A 17162-nucleotide genomic window follows, 5' to 3' on the forward strand; every position below is an offset into this window, starting at 1 on the left:
GCAACAACATACGCAACACCTCCTTGCAGTCACAACACACGTCATAGAGCACTTGTGGGCACGGAAGCAGCAGTAAAAAACGATTTGATGTTTTCCTAGCATGTAGAGAACACGATTGACCAACCTGGATAACGTGAAGACGACGATCGTTAGCCATGTGCTCTACCGTGCTGCTTCCATGCCCACACTATTATTATTATTATTATTATTATTCCGTAAAGTCTGCCATCAGAATTACTAGTAGGCTGTTCTTGAAGCCATAGCACTATATTCAAGCTATGGAATACGCAGGGGAGCCGTCGTTCCTTTTCGCTCGGGATAAGCCACAGGAAATGTTTGAAGTTGTTAATAAATAGTAAAAAAAAAGTAAATGGTGAACACCAGGAGCATCGCAGTAATGAAAATAAAATGATTGACTGTTTTAGTTTGGTTTTATGGGGTTTAACGTCCCAAAGCGACTCAGACTATGAAAGACGCCATAGTGGAGGGCTCCGGAGTAATTTCGACTACCCGGGGTTCTTTAACGTGCACTGACATCACACAGCGCACGAGCGCTTTGCTTTTCACCTTCATCAAAAAGCGGCCGCCGTGTATTTGGGCACTGCAGTCGAGCACCCTAACGACTGCACAACCCCGGCGGTTCAAAAATAAAATAAATTGGGCTGATTCAGAATAATTTGTCTAAGTTTATGTTTTGTCATTTTTCTCATTTGTTCAATTTCTCTTACTGCTATAAAATCGCCTACCTGACCTTGTAAGTTACTTGTTTGCTGCGGTCAAAAAAGCATCCGGGAGTAAAGCTATTAAATAGCAAGAGGCGTTGTTGAAATTGTGGCAGAAAACACGATTAAACGATGAAAGCTTATATACATGATCGATCACACAAATCGAAATCTATAGATCTAGTTGCAGCCGCTAACCTTCAGCGGAACTAAAAACGAAGCTCTCGACCATCGTTGCATTTTACGGACTGAATGTATACGGAACGAAACAGACACGATTACCAATAAGTGATGCGCTTCTCAAGACCATGGAGCAGTCGGCCAAGCGAGCTATTCCTCGTCTGCTATCGCAACTCACACTCGATAATACGATCAAGCAGACACGTGCCACTCGTGGTGCATCCCGGGTACCAGAGTCTGCATTCCCCCAAATGCCTCTCTTCGTCAGCCCTTCTATTTATCGGTCAGGCAGAGCCTTACGTTTTTTGTAACCACCCAAGCGCGTGCACTAAGCAACGTCGCCCAGTCGCCAGAGCCAGCCCTGCAAAGCTTGCTTTTCTGTAGCTCCATGAAGGGGAGTTCAGCTCGCAGGTCTCTCGTCGCAGGTGCGCTGTAGCAAAGTTGCACCCTTTCCGTGTCTATAACTCATATCCTCCACAAAAAGATAATTCAGGTAGCGATGCACCCTTTTAAATGTGTGCAGCAAGCAAAACTGGACACATTAGAGTGCTTCAATACCCCAATGCATCTATTCCGGAAGATATGAGTAATAGACAACGAAATGCATCTTTAAGGGTGAGATATTGTTTAATGTGCGCCTCCCAGTAGTCAAAAACACACATTAACGAGTTAGCTGCCCCGGATTCATGGCCGCAAAGTCTGAACAAAGATATAAGTGGCTTAGGTTCTCAGTTCTTGAGAACATTTTGTAAGAATTCCTCTGTCATCTACGCTGACTTACTATGGCGGGCGCGGGCCCAGGCCGGACCAAATATGCGTCCACCTGAACTGTTAACTTTGGTAAGGCATATACTCCGACGTGCCCGTAAATATAAAGAAAGCAGGGGTATTATCGAGGGAGTCGACGGTATGCTTACACCGAGAAAGCGGAATAAAAACTTGCAAATTCGACGTTCCATCAGGTATCTGCAAAACAATTTTCTGGTCAGCACTGTCTTGTCCCTCCTCGTGTTAGTGCCGGTGCTCTGCCTTTTCGTAGAATGTCGTGCCAACTCGCCCATCAGTCAGCGCTACGTCGTATGCACCACTTGTGAGGAAAGAAAAGTGACCAGCCCTTTTTGAAGACGAGGGGTGCTTTTTAAGATATCTGCGCTAGGCTGCACTACAGCGCGATCAAGATCCACTTTTATCTGCTGTCGAAAAAATGAAGCCGAGAAAAATACTCGAAATCGATTTCACACAACTCATCTAGCACAGTTACTAATATGCTACCGGGGTTATGCTTATGCGAGAACTGAGTTTAATTTGCATGAGTTTCTAGCAGTCGACTCCGTTAGTAGCGCAACCATATTGTCCAGGCAAAAAGGTGTTCCGTCAAGTCAGTGTTATTCATATTTCTGTTTCAGATTCGGATGAAAGCTGCCCCAATACAGGTCTCTGGCCATACATTTTTGCTGTGTTGTACTTCGTTCACCTGAAGCTCATACTTCTTACCGTTCTGGTCGCCCTATTCTTGTAAGCAGGACTCTTTTTCAGATGATTTATGTTCATTTTAATTTATAAGAGCGTGTTCATTAAATAACTGCTCTGTCTCGTTAGAATTGCACCGCTTTGTAGCCGTGATATATTTGCAAGTATCCTATTTCGCAAAAGTGGGAAGTATACTACGCAATATAGTTGTCGCCAACTGATCGACCACTGGTTACCAGGTCAATTCATGGAACTGCGAGAGCAATTTAAGCATCCCATTGAGCGACAGAGTTCTTCAATATTATCAGTTGCGAAACTTCCCATAGGGCCCATGCATAAAAAAACGGCAGTTTTGATTGATCAAAAATGGGGCGTTTACGAATAGTGGCAGCGCCCGCGGCCGTTGAAGAAAACTGCGTACAAATTGCACCTTTCAGGGGTTTTTTAGAAATGCAATACCACAATAAAAATTAATTTGTTCAAAAGCTGCAGGACAAAAAATTTTTTGAAATAAAATCTGTAGAGTCATTTAAGATGAAGAAAAAGAAAGGAAGAGGGTGTTTTCTGAAGGCAATGATGGCAATGTCAAAAGCCTTCTATTGACCGCTTCCAGATGGCGCGACGATTCATAAGCACCCAAAAAAATGCGCACAGAAAGCGGTCACTTTTTGAAGCGGAGTTTTCTAACTGCTATGATCTAAAAGCTCTGATTGAGCTAAAAGCGAGCGTTGTACATTATACACATAACGGTCGGTCAGCCCGAGCAAATTTCAGACGTGCCGGTGCTTCAGCCATCGAAGGAACTCTGGGCGCTGATTGTGGAACGTTTAATTCTTGTTGGGTAGAAACATAGCAAGGTAAAAACAAACTGGAGAGCAATTTAGTTTATAAGGCGTAACAACCAAGAAAATCCGAAATGCTACAATGTCGCGAAAGAACGGTAGAAAAAGTAAACGCGAGCAATTAGGCAAAAAATCACAAGCATTATATACATCAGGGGCAGACTTTCCAAAGTAGGCAAGATTTTCAATTTCTGAAGTTTACATACTAGGCACGAGATGTCAGCCCAGTCTGTCCGGCGGACAGCGGATGATCGTTGCTGCGGCCCTGGTTTGGTGGCAGGCCTTGTGCGGTGAAACGCGCTCACCGTGCACCTGTGATTGGGCCCCAGCGCGCGCAGAGATGTCTGTTACCTCACACACCTGCCGGTTTCCCATCGACTGTGCCGTTCTCGCTGAACGAAGGACTGGCGGCCGACGTTCTCTCTTTACGTGAATTCTATACTCTCAAATCCACTACTTGGCACGGCAAACGTATCGCCGGTTTAATTCTATACTGTTACACTCGCTAGCATTTTCCATCGACTTAGCATTTTCACAAATACGTCACTAAGTACAGCCGGTAGCATAGGCACCAAAGACTGCGTTTCTGTTGCAGAATTGTGATTGCAGCACATTTCACAAAAGCTGTTCAGCAACCACGTGCTTCGATTGGTTGAAATAAGCGCTAGTTTCCCCGATGGGTTCCAATCAACGCCCATTTATATAGCACGATGTGTAATTAATGTTCTAATCAAGACGGCATGCACTAAACCTGGTTTGCATAGCGCATATTTTGAACGATTAAGCAGACCACGAAAGAGGAGGAGGCTAGTGACGAGCTGCATATGAAATCAGCAATCACCAAAACCAAGGGAAGGGTAAGGGACAGGAAAAGGGGAATTTTTAAAATTTCTGGTGTTAATTAAAATGATTTAACCGTATATAAAGCCATGCCTTAAAAATACATGACTGTAATGTAGAATAAAAGAACGCATTTAAACGTTTGGCTCAACCCACGCCTTTAAATTTTCATTTTCCAGATCCCAGTACGAGACATTCTCCGCTGGTGGGTTCACAGCGCACTGGGGACATGTGGTTATATTTCACTCTGCTGTAAAATAAATTATATTTCAACAATGAAATAATGACTGTTAACTTTCGAATAATAATCCGCATAAAAGAAAAACATTCCCCTACGCTTTCGTTTCGATTGCTGTTGGCTTATTTTTTATATAAATATATTGTCACGCACTTCCTGCGGGAAGTGCGTGACACGAAGCTGGTTCTGCCCGCTGTGGTGTGCTAATCTCCAGCGCATCCTAAGATCTGTGTAAATAAACCTCGTAACGATATATATATCGAACAATGAGTATAGACTGGTTGCCGGTACTCATATTTATTATTAATTAGTAGTTCCGAATTTCGATTAGGTAAGGGCACCTCTGGAATAGATTTTGCACGTTTTGTTATTTAACGAAGATACAGCGTGTGTTTATTTGTGCAGCCCAATGCTCAGATTTTGTACGTGGTTAGAAGTTGATGCAGCCAGAGCTACCAAGAAAGAAACCGGACAGCTTTGGACCGGTTAGCTCGTTAGTTGCAGTATCTGTGAAACCTAAAGAAGAACAAATATAATTTAGAGTGATGGATCGGTGTTCGATTAAGGCGCCCGGGACGTGCACTGAGGATGCATCGAAACGTACAGAAGTGTTCTACCAAACAGTATTTTTTTCTCATTCAGTGCGACTAAGCCTCGCTCACAATATTCCTGTTAACATTAAGAGTGCTTTCACAGGTGCAATCACTTCATTGGACATTCCTGAATATTACTCTGTCTGTTTTTTTTATTTTCTTATTCGCTTGTTTATTTTGATTTTGTCTGTACAAGATTATCTGGCAGTTTTCAACAAAGTCTGTTTACCAGTGCTCAAAAGTGACCTCTCAATGTCAGTCCTTTTTGTGTGCTGTGGTAGTCTCAAAATTATGCGCATCCTTCCATGTTGAGCTAGTTGAGGTGCAAAATATTCAGAGCACCTGCATTCGTGCATGAACCAACATTTATAAACGTGTGGCCGTAATATATTCCTTTTATCATTTGGTGCTTTCATGCAATCGGTGCATTGTCTGCCGATGCCTCCTTCCTGCCCTTTCTGCAGTAACACCGCGGCGGAAGTGACACCCGAATCTGACGTCATCTGGAAGTTCCAGCGGTACGAGCTTGTCATGGACTTCGCCATGAGACGCTGCCTACCTCCCCCGCTGAATGCGATTGCCTATGTGTGGTTCATTCTGGCCGCTTGCTTAAAAGTGGGCTGGCGAGCTTTGAAGAGGACAAAGCATGTACGTGAAAGCTTCACCATTTTAGTGACCTTCCCTTCTACTGCCGTCACATTTAAGTATTTTTCATATTAGAGAAAATTGAGGCTGTCATCGCTACTATCATCCTCACTCTAGACAAGGAGAATTGCGATCTGTTTCTCACGAGCCCAGCGTAGTAATTCGCGTTTGGCTGGGGACCGGATGATAGTATTTCAATTCCCGGTGGAGACAGTTTTGTTTTACGTGTCAATATGGGTTTTGCTTATAGTCACACTTCCAATCAAAGGTCAAAGGGGGTACAATGATGCACTGTGCAGAGCTTACCACTGAGACACGCAAGATAGGTTGGATGCAGCTACAATTGCGTGGTTCCGTATGCACTTTCCCACGAGAATTTGCTCGGTTTGAATCCGCTGCGCATAACGTATTTTTTTGTCGTTTGACTGTTGTTATGCTAGGATGACAAGGTCCCTTCTTATCAAGCGAAGCACCGAATCGATTAGCTGCTTAGACTTTACCAAGTAGCGCTTTTACACCTTTTTACGGAAAGCGAAACATCCATGGCTGTTTCTGTCCATGTCGGCTTGTTTTTCTTGACAATTTTATTGACCAGCGCTGGTTCAGCAACGTTGTATATGGAGACGTGAATCTCAAGACAACAAACAGCGTTTTGATAACCCCTTAATAAATGCACCAATTCGGTATCTGCCTATATAAGAAGCCTTGCCTACATAGCTGAACGGTGCCGGTGTTGAGATTTGGCGTCAGTGATTGATCAATATTTTTTCCTACGCTTTTCAGCGCCCAACTGGAGCATATTACTCCCAGATTAAGCACAACTAAAAATACTGCAGGGAAAATTGATGTTGGTGCTGCTCCTGGCTAATAGGTACATGCCTGGCCTCTGAGGTCGGCTCCTTAAACTGTCGATGAAGGGTTGTATCGCTAAACACAGCAATGCTGGCGCACTTAATGTTCTGCCCATTTATTGTTCCTGGAAGCTTTGTTCTCGGAGAAAATATTGTCATTATAATTAGGTGCCCCTATCAACATGTTGACTGAAATTTCTCCTAAACATGCCTTGGAACTTGGAAACAAACACGTATTAACGCAACAAATGTAACGCTGCTTAGTATTCAGGTGTCCAATGTACCTCACAATCTTCAATCACACCCACAAGTACAGAATGATCGGGCGGTTACAAAAGTTATATGAAATCATTGTCTTTTTTTTGCGCATGCTGAGTTAAAAACGAAGTTCCTAACCTCACTGAATACTTCCAGTTAAAGTGGCAGTAATGTCAGGGGTGTTTCCCAACCATGCTGAAATAAACGACGACTGAACCAAGAAACGTCGAGTACAACCAACAAAGACTGAGTTTTTTTCTAGGTTTGTGCTATTAATGGTTTAGCTGCTCACATGCGATAGATAGCCTGGAATGAACAGTGCGAGATCCCTTAATGCGACAACTTTGAAGCCCACTTTCTCCGAAAAAGCCGGAATGGCTTTGCAGGCGTTGTGAGCGGGAGCATGCGTCTGCAAAGTGATAGTCATCTGGCGGTGGTCAAATTCATGTGACATTATCGGATCACATGTCATATAAAGTATGACAGGAGCTGCCAACCCTCCTAACTCCTTTGAGATTAGGGTGAGAGGAGAAATGAATAAGGCGCGCTCAAACCCGCGTGCGACCCGCTACTCCTAGTCCATGCCGGCTCAAACACTGTAAACAAAATCCTTAAAGGTGTATGTTCGTTATTCACACTCTTCTGAAAGGGTGCCTTGAGGTTCTGATGCATTGTTTTAATGAGTCCAGTTCAACTTGCTGCACACTACAAAAGGGTGCATGAGTTCCTCAATGCACACTTTGAGGACGGTGGGAGTTATAGGCATCGAAAGGGTGCTATTCTGTTTATAGTCTACGGATCGTTTGAAACGGGGCTTCTTGCCTTTGTCTTGTGGTCTTTCATATAATGTGATAGTTTACGAATGCATGCTAATGAGCATGTTTGAGATTACAGAAGCAGCAATTATAGGACACCACTTTTTAACCCAGCAAAAAAGAGTGCATGTAGGCGAGCGATGATCCGCTATGGGAGCCTTAGATGGAAGCCATTGACTCTGCTACGTCATACCGGTAAAGGCGGAGCTTAAGTGGGCCCAAATTTTTGCAGTGTGCTCATGCGATGCGCGCTTGACTGCCTTGAGCGCCAGGTTTTTAAATTGTAAGGTTGAGGAACAGGAACGGCCTGATATTACGTTGGGCTATGTGGAAGAAGGCTATGCAAGAATTGTACACAATCTTATCGGAGCCACAGAAAATGGATTCTGCGGTGCCGACCATAATGTATAAAGGTGTTCTGTATGCTATTTTGCGCAAAAAGCGCGACACAAAAGAAACGAGGAGAAACGAAACGCGTACTCGCAAGTTGAAAGGTGGTCGTTGCGTTATCAAGCACAACTTTCGAAGTAAGTTTCTTCAATATCAATGCCTTGTTTCTTCGGCTACTGTATGTCTTACAGTGCTTTATTCCCTGATTTGGGCCGAGTATATTTATTTGCGATGCTGGGATCTGAGAAAGCAGGCTTGGCGGGTGGTTCAGTATCACATGACGTATATGAACCACGTGTCTATGAGGAACTGAGCAAATATAGAGATCCGTTCTCGCCACGTGAATGCAGCGAGAAATGTTTGTGCCTGCGACATTTCGATAAATGTGCTACGGTGGCCAGACGTTAGGAATCACTTACGATTCCAATAATTTGGCGCCACTAATACGTTTCGGAGGCAGCCTGAATGACACTATCGGTAGCTTTCCTGAGAAGTCTTCCAAGCAGTGTCCATGCTTGCATTCCAGGTGCTGCAGTTCTTAACTCGCTAACGTTAAGGTCCCCATGTCTCAGAAAAGCTGGTGTCGGCCTTGTGGTTGTAACGCGAAAATCAAAAGAAAGTAAAGAAACAATAACAGTTTTGCCGAACCCTGCGGAGTCAAATACGGTTACTTCGCAGTGCGAGGCGAGCACGCAACTACTCCGCCACAGAACCGCATTGCTTCTCTCCGAAAAAACGTGGGCCTAATATATGCATTGCATTATGATTGCCAGCTAGTGTTTAGGTACTTCATTAGAAACAAACTAATTACGGAAGCATTATTTAGTCGAGTAGCAAAGAACATTTCCGCTTTGCTTACCTACGACGCGGCGCTCACTGTAAAATTTATTCGATCCTACGGCGCGGCCGCAACAGCTAGCGCAAAGCGCCACCCTATTCAAAGCCTTATACATCTATCTATCGTCTTCAAAGTATTGGGGCTTAAGAACAGCGGAGAAAGAAACTGACTACAGACTTTAAGCGGGAAGAAATAACCAAATGGAGGTCATGAGATTGGTGGTTAAAATCAAGGCAGCAGTCAAATTTCACCCTGCATGAACAAAATACAAAAAGGAGGGGTGTGTCATGAGAGAGAGAGAGAACTTTATTGTCGAGAGTAGTGTTACTGGGTCTTAGTGGAAGAGCCAAGTGGCCGTTACCTGGTGGCTTGCGGCGACTTCTTCAGCGCGGTTTACGGCACGTTACGCAGCACTGCCTCTCAGGATTCAAGTGAGGAAGCTTCTATGAGAGCCTTGCGAGGCGGGTCCTCTGAGCAATCCCACAAGATATGGTTAAGGTCTGCTTGCTCTCGGCACTTAGTGCATGATGAGCTTATGCTGTCCGGAAATATGTGTGAGTAATCCGCAGGGTTGGGGAAGGAGTTCGTTTGTAGTTTCCTCCAAACAATTTTTTTGCTGTCTTGTTAGTGATTTTTGTGGTGGTGGGTATACTTTCCTTGAAAGTTTTATGTGAGGTCGCTGTATGGGAACAATCCTTCCAATTCAAGTTCCTCGGCATTAGGCCTCACCGCTCGGCCGACAAAACCTCGAGCGTGTTGATGCGCAGCCTCATCACCTCGGTTCCCTGAGTGGGCGGGTGTCCCATACGAGTTCTATCTCTCTGTCGAGTCTGATATCCGCGAGGATGTTTCTGGCAGTATTTCATATTATGCCAAGCGAGAAGTTACGTATGGCAGGTTTTGAATCACTGACAATTATGTCAGCACCTGTTGTAGCGATGGCTAAGCGATTGCGGCTTCTTCCACCTGGTCCGAGTGGCGGACTTTGACCGAGGAGGAAGAAGAGGAAGAAGGATGAGAAATACTTTGTTGTGAGGCTGAGGAGCAAAAGACGGCGATACGAACGAGGCCCGATAACCTTATCGCGTTGGACTCTCGAAGGCGAAGCTTAAGCGTCCTCCAATTTTCTATATTGTTTCTATCTTGCTTTTATCTTGGTGATCATGGGTTGCTTAAATGGACACCTCGCCACATTGAAAAATAAATTCACAAGAGTGTTTTGGATTCCCTCATTATCATACAACTTTGTCACCGGCACTTCTTGTGTGTGGTTTTCACATCAAGAGCCTGTTGTTTGTGCAGCATCAGACGGTGCACTTCGTGGCGAAGGACACCAGCAGAGGACAGAAACTGTCCGAGAGGGACTACCACTACTGGAGACAGAAGGCGCTAGAGTACTGCACCAGTCTGGACTCTGGCAGTGAGAATGTTGCCCAGAAGATGACCGACAAGTAGGACGCTGTCATGTTTTTTACATGATTTACTGCGGTAATTACTAAAGAGTATAGGCTCCAAATTTCGGCGGCATTTTTTGTCTTGTTAATAATACGCACGACATTCCTGTATGTTGATTCGCACTCAGTTTTCCCCTACGATCACTGAATAATCTATAATTGAATTTTCTGTCCTCACCAGTTGCGATTTCAGCAGCCGGGAGATGGCTGTGACGTCACAATCAGGCCTTGACGTGTAGCATGAAAAGCAACGATATAATCTCTGACCGTTCACTTGCAGCGACTCATGTCCTTGAGGTAGGTTAGCTTCATCATTGTAATGAATTCAAAACGACACAGGAATAATTACATCGGTGCTTTTTTATCCTGCACATGACCTGGACTTCGACGACACAGCCATCACTCGGCTGTTGAAACCGAAACAGCTGAATAACGAAATTCGGTTATACATTATTCAGCACTCGTAGGATAATATGACGCGGTGATCCATGTATGTACAGTAATGTATTGATTGATCTTCATTGCAAAGGATAGAAAGCGAACCAAAAATTAAGTGTCTATACTCCTTTAGCGCAACAGTCGACACGTACGAGCTTTTAAACAACAGCCTGCTTTGAAGCTCAATGCAACTGTTTATTCAACCAGCGTTGAGGTCACCATACTTTACACTCAGGCATAAGCACCTTCAGCGACTCGAATTGAGCACCAGTCTTGCATAAGGTCTGTTCTACGACGCGGCGCACAGCACACAGGAAATAACAGGCAAAGATAAAGCCACCGGTTCTCTCTGCCAGCGACAGGTGTGCTGGCTTATTGTGATCTCCGTAATGCGACTGACGGGTCAGTACAAGCGCTCATGCAGAGCTCTTTAAACACCTCCGGCAAGCCTGTGTAATTTCAGTCTTCTAAGTGCAGTGATCAATTTGACTATGGATAACGTATAATGCGCAGGCACAATTGGATGATTTGCAAAATATTTTTATGGCTTATAATTGTCAAACTTCCGGGAAACGAGCAGCGCATATGATTTACTGATTCAAGTAATCCAGGTTTTACTGCAGGATTTTTATTTTGTGTCCTGTATTATCTATTGCACTCACCTTGTTCATAATGGTTTCTTATTAGTGCCGTATTTCAGTACACGTATCTGCGAAACCGTTGTGAAGAAAAAAATGCGCCAACGTTTTCTGGTGTAAGCCACCGGGTCGTAATCGAGCCACATAATTTCCCAGGGAACCAACTTGTCTGGCACAGGGAACCGTTGTATCTTAGTCCCCGGATAGGAAACCTTCTGCAGATATCATTTTCATGGTGTCAAAGGCTGTTTTCATTTTTGACAGCCTCACCTTGTTGCTGGAGGATGTGGACTACCAACGCACCGTACTTGACCAGCTTCGAGGCCAAGTTGAGGAAGTCCAGCGGAAAATGTCTCTGTCTTTGATATACCTGGAGACGCTAAAGCAGGCGTGCTCGTCGAAAGGAGGTGAGTTGACTCGTGGCGGCCAGTTCTTCGAGTTTAACTGGAGAGCAAACGCTCTTAATGGCTGTACTTCTTCGAGTTTAACTGGAGAGCAAACGCTCTTAATGGCTGTACTTCTTCGAATTTACCAGGAGAGCAAACGCTCTTAATGGCTGTACGTCTTCGAGTTTAACTGGAGAGCAAACGCTCTTAATGGCTGTACTTCCTCGAGTTTAACAGGAGAGCAAACGCTCTTAATGGCTGTACTTCTTCGAGTTTAACTGGAAAGCAAACGCTCTTAATGGCTGTACTTCTTCGAGTTTAACAGGAGGGCAAACGCTCTTAATGGCTATACTTGTTCGAGTTTAACAGGAGGGCAAACGCTCTTAATGGCTGTACTTCTTCGAGTTTAACTGGAGAGCAAACGCTCTTAATGGCTGTACTTCTTCGAGTTTAACTGAAGAGCAAACGCTCTTAATGGCTGTACTTCTTCAAGTTTAACAGGAGAGCAAACGCTCTTAATGGCTGTACTTCTTCGAGTTTAACTGGAGAGCAAACGCTCTTAATGGCTTTACTCCTTCGAATTTACCAGGAGAGCAAACGCTCTTAATGGCTGTACTTCTTCAAGTTTAACAGGAGAGCAAACGCTCTTAATGGCTGTACTTCTTCGAGTTTAACAGTAGAGAAAACGCTCTTAATGGCTGTACTTCTTCGAGTTTAACAGGAGAGCAAACGCTCTTAATGGCTGTACTTCTTCGAGTTTAACAGGAGAGCTAACGCTCTTAATGGCTGTACTTCTTCGAGTTTAACTGGACAGCAAGTGCTCCTAATGGCTGTACTTCTTCGAGTTTAACTGGAGAGCAAATGCTCTTAATGGCTGTACTTCTTCGAGTTTAACTGGAGAGCAAACTCTCTTAATGGCTGTACTTTTTCGAGTTTAACAGGAGAGCAAACGCTCTTAATGGCTGTACTTCTTCGAGTTTAACTGGACAGCAAATGCTCTTAATGGCTGTACGTCTTCGAGTTTAACTGGAGAGCAAACTCTCTTAATGGCTGTACTTTTTCGAGTTTAACTGGAGAGTAAACGCTCTTAATGGCTGTACTTCTTCGAGTTTAACAGGAGAGCTAACGCTCTTAATGGCTGTACTTCTTCGAGTTTAACTGGACAGCAAATGCTCCTAATGGCTGTACTTCTTCGAGTTTAACTGGAGAGCAAATGCTCTTAATGGCTGTACTTCTTCGAGTTTAACTGGAGAGCAAACTCTCTTAATGGCTGTACTTTTTCGAGTTTAACAGGAGAGCAAACGCTCTTAATGGCTGTACTTCTTCGAGTTTAACTGGACAGCAAATGCTCTTAATGGCTGTACGTCTTCGAGTTTAACTGGAGAGCAAACGCTCTTAATGGCTGTACTTCTTCGAGTTTAACAGGAGGGAAAACGCTCTTAATGGCTGTACTTCTTCGAGTTTAACAGGAGAGCAAACGCTCTTAATGGCTGTACTTCTTCGAGTTTAACAGGAGAGCTAACGCTCTTAATGGCTGTACTTCTTCGAGTTTAACTGGACAGCAAATGCTCCTAATGGCTGTACTTCTTCGAGTTTAACTGGAGAGCAAATGCTCTTAATGGCTGTACTTCTTCGAGTTTAACTGGAGAGCAAACTCTCTTAATGGCTGTACTTTTTCGAGTTTAACAGGAGAGCAAACGCTCTTAATGGCTGTACTTCTTCGAGTTTAACTGGACAGCAAATGCTCTTAATGGCTGTACGTCTTCGAGTTTAACTGGAGAGCAAACTCTCTTAATGGCTGTACTTTTTCGAGTTTAACTGGAGAGTAAACGCTCTTAATGGCTGTACTTCTTCGAGTTTAACTGGAGAGCAAACGCTCTTAATGGCTGTACTTCTTCGAGTTTAACTGGAGAGCAAACGCTCTTAATGGCTGTACTTCGAGTTTAACAGGAGAGCAAACGCTCTTAATGGCTGTACTTCTTCGAGTTTAACTGGAGAGCAAACGCTCTTAATGGCTGTACTTCTTCGAGTTTAACAGGGGGGAAACACTCTTAATGGCTGTACTTCTTCGAGTTTAACAGGAGAGCAAACGCTCTTAATGGCTGTACTTCTTCGAGTTTAACAGGAGAGCTAACGCTCTTAATGGCTGTACTTCTTCGAGTTTAACTGGACAGCAAATGCTCCTAATGGCTGTACTTTTTCGAGTTTAACAGGAGGGAAAACGCTCTTAATGGCTGTACTTCTTCGAGTTTATCAGGAGAGCAAACGCTCTTAATGGCTGTACTTCTTCGAGTTTAACAGGAGAGCTAACGCTCTTAATGGCTGTACTTCTTCGAATTTACCAGGAGAGCAAACGCTCTTAATGGCTGTACTTCTTCGAGTTTAACTGGACAGCAAATGCTCCTAATGGCTGTACTTCTTCGAGTTTAACTGGAGAGCAAATGCTCTTAATGGCTGTACTTCTTCGAGTTTAACTGGAGAGCAAACTCTCTTAATGGCTGTACTTTTTCGAGTTTAACAGGAGAGCTAACGCTCTTAATGGCTGTACTTCTTCGAGTTTAACTGGACAGCAAATGCTCCTAATGGCTGTACTTCTTCGAGTTTAACTGGAGAGCAAACGCTCTTAATGGCTGTACTTCTTCGAGTTTAACAGGAGAGCAAACGCTCTTAATGGCTGTACTTCTTCGAGTTTAACAGGAGAGCTAACGCTCTTAATGGCTGTACTTCTTCGAGTTTAACTGGACAGCAAATGCTCCTAATGGCTGTACTTCTTCGAGTTTAACTGGAGAGCAAATGCTCTTAATGGCTGTACTTCTTCGAGTTTAACAGGAGGGCAAACGCTCTTAATGGCTGTACTTCTTCGAGTTTAACTGGAGAGCAAACGCTCTTAATGGCTGTACTTCTTTGAGTTTAACTGAAGAGCAAACGCTCTTAATGGCTGTACTTCTTCAAGTTTAACAGGAGAGCAAACGCTCTTAATGGCTGTACTTCTTCGAGTTTAACAGGAGAGCTAACGCTCTTAATGGCTGTACTTCTTCGAGTTTAACTGGAGAGCAAACGCTCTTAATGGCTGTACTTCGAGTTTAACAGGAGAGCAAACGCTCTTAAAGACTGTACTTCTTCGAGTTTAACAGGAGAGCAAACGCTCCTAATGGCTGTACTTCTTCGAGTTTAACAGGAGAGCAAACGCTCTTAAAGACTGTACTTCTTCGAGTTTAACTGGAGAGTAAACGCTCTTAATGGCTGTACTTCTTCGAATGTAACAGGAGAGCAAACGCTCTTAATGGCTGTACTTCTTCGAATTCAACAGGAGAGCAAACGCTCTTAATGGCTGTACTTCTTCGAGTTTAACAGGAGAGCAAACGCTCTTAATGGCTGTACTTCTTGGAATTTAGCAGGAGAGCAAACGCTCTTAATGGCTGTACTTCTTCGAGTTTAACAGGAGAGCAAAAGCTCTTAATGGCTGTACTTCTTCGAGTTTAACAGGAGAGCAAACGCTCTTAATGGCTGTACTTCTTTGAGTTTAACTGGAGAGCAAACGCTCTTAATGGCTTAATGGTTGTACGTTCTGAAGCAGTTTGAGCTGCGGTAGCAGTTATTCCCTATTTAAATTTACGAGCCAGGCACAGCAACAATAACGAAACTTAAAATTGCGAAGGACCTGTTTTCTTTTATGAGAAATATCTCGTTGACTTTCGCAGTAAAGCGCTGAATCCTTTTTCTTCACCACTGGCGCAAAAACAGGGCTGGTACTCTGTCCCTCCGTGATGCGAACTTAGGTTGTCTCATATATACCGTAGAGATGTTTTGCATGACGTGCAATGAGGAGTGCCATTTAGCCTTAAATATTGTAAGGTCGTTGAATTTGCTATAACTGAGTACATTCAAAACACGAGGGCAGCGCAGTAGGCCCTAGAATTGAATTGTTTTCGAGTAACTACACAGTAAAATCAAGATATTATTTTAACGAGGAAATTTCTTTCGAAAGCCTCTACAAAAATAGTAAAATGAAACATCAGTCACAGCACCAGGGGTTGTCGACAGCAAGTTTTCAGGAGGCGGAGTACAAGATGGTACAGTCTGTTCCCAGACATTTCAAGCGCTTAAGCTGGCTGCAATGCTTGCTTAGCCACATTTAGCATGTACATGTGCCCTTAGCGTCCTTTACCTGAATTGCTTGGGCTTTGTCTTCCACTATAGCGGATAAGACAGGACGCCAGTATGCTGTATAGAATCAGATATTGAATTGTTTTGAAATGTCGCTTGCAGATCCTATGTCTACGGGGACGTCTATGCAGCAGCAGACGACCCTGCACTACATCTCCTGCCAGTCTCCCTATCCAGGGACTAAGATACAACGGTTCCCCGTGCCGGACAAGTTTGTTCCCTGGGAAGTGATGTGGCTCGATTACGACCCTGTGGCTTACACCAGGCTTCGCACACAGTTCCCGGCGCCGCTGCAGGTCTATGTGGACGAAGACATCCTCTTGTGAGCACTGACTGACTCGTTCGTCGCGCGCAATCACAAATAATGCGGTTGCTAAGAGAATCGCGAATCTTCACTTTCATCCTCAGAACTTTAAGGAATTAGCAACAAAAAGCTGCTCGCACTCCCCAATATATTGGGCACCAATATAATGGGCACCAATTGTAAAAACGGTACAATAAATTGCAGCGTACGTTTAGGAAGCATATCCTTTCCATAAAAAGGTTTTCTCAGCTCAACAAGCTCGCTAATCCGCAGTTAAACATTGCCATTATAGTTAAACATGACTCAGTTCTCCTGCTTGCGTCAGTGCTAGTCCACATTCTAGATTGTTGCAAAATGTTCCTTGCCATATGCGAAAAAGTAGTCTAGTGCAGTGAGTGTTCAAGTATACTGACGTTTTCGTGAGTGCGAAATTCTTAACATTTTCAAATTTTTTTCTGATACGTTGTTCGTGCATGATTAGCATGTCGCGAATGGTAAAATGTACTGTCTATTTGTTTGCAGTACAATATTTACCGCGCTTCCTTTCTGCATGATGTAGAATCACAACAAACGAGAACGCCAAAAGTCTGCCGACGCTGAAATGGAACTGCTTGTCTACCTCCGCTGGGGGCGTCAGCATAGATCGAAGGTCATGGATCGAGGATGCTGATGGCACGAACATCATCTACATCCTCGAAAACGAAGGAGTCCCGAGGTGAGAGCTTCCATACACTTTAAGGCAATAAAGCCTCGTCGTTGTGGTCAGTATAAGTGTCACGCTTTTTCGGCGGCTCTGATTGGTCGAGACGGGATGACGTCATGAAGGTCTCAACCAATCTCAGAGCACCACCACAGTATGCGCGAATGCGTGTTTTATATGACTATATGCCAATCAATGCGCAATTACAAATTAATGACACATTAAATAGTAACAAAATAAATAATTGCTAAGTAGTGACAGGTGCGTAATTAAAATATTACTAATAAATGCCACCTTATGTAGCCACATACCAATCAGTGACCAATAACTAATTAACGTTTGCTTCATTAAATGTGACAAAAAATAATTTCTAATTAATGACTAAATATAATT

The 17162-nt window shown here is 43.8% G+C and overlaps 1 protein-coding gene across 1 annotated transcript in view; it reads left to right on the top strand.

Moving 5' to 3' along the window:
* LOC146188067 (transient receptor potential cation channel subfamily M member-like 2) overlaps positions 1 to 17162 on the top strand; it is a 178464-nt gene that overhangs the window by 145621 nt on the left and 15681 nt on the right. Inside the window, 6 exon segments of the mRNA XM_084604991.1 lie at positions 2309 to 2417; positions 5350 to 5533; positions 9991 to 10133; positions 11477 to 11619; positions 15868 to 16087; positions 16629 to 16784. Coding sequence (XP_084461117.1) covers positions 2309 to 2417; positions 5350 to 5533; positions 9991 to 10133; positions 11477 to 11619; positions 15868 to 16087; positions 16629 to 16784 — 955 coding nt within the window.

This window comes from Amblyomma maculatum, chromosome 5 (genome assembly GCF_055883805.1).
Source record: "Amblyomma maculatum isolate TAMU_Amacu chromosome 5, ASM5588380v1, whole genome shotgun sequence".
In the NCBI taxonomy this organism is placed as follows: Eukaryota; Metazoa; Arthropoda; class Arachnida; order Ixodida; family Ixodidae; genus Amblyomma; species Amblyomma maculatum.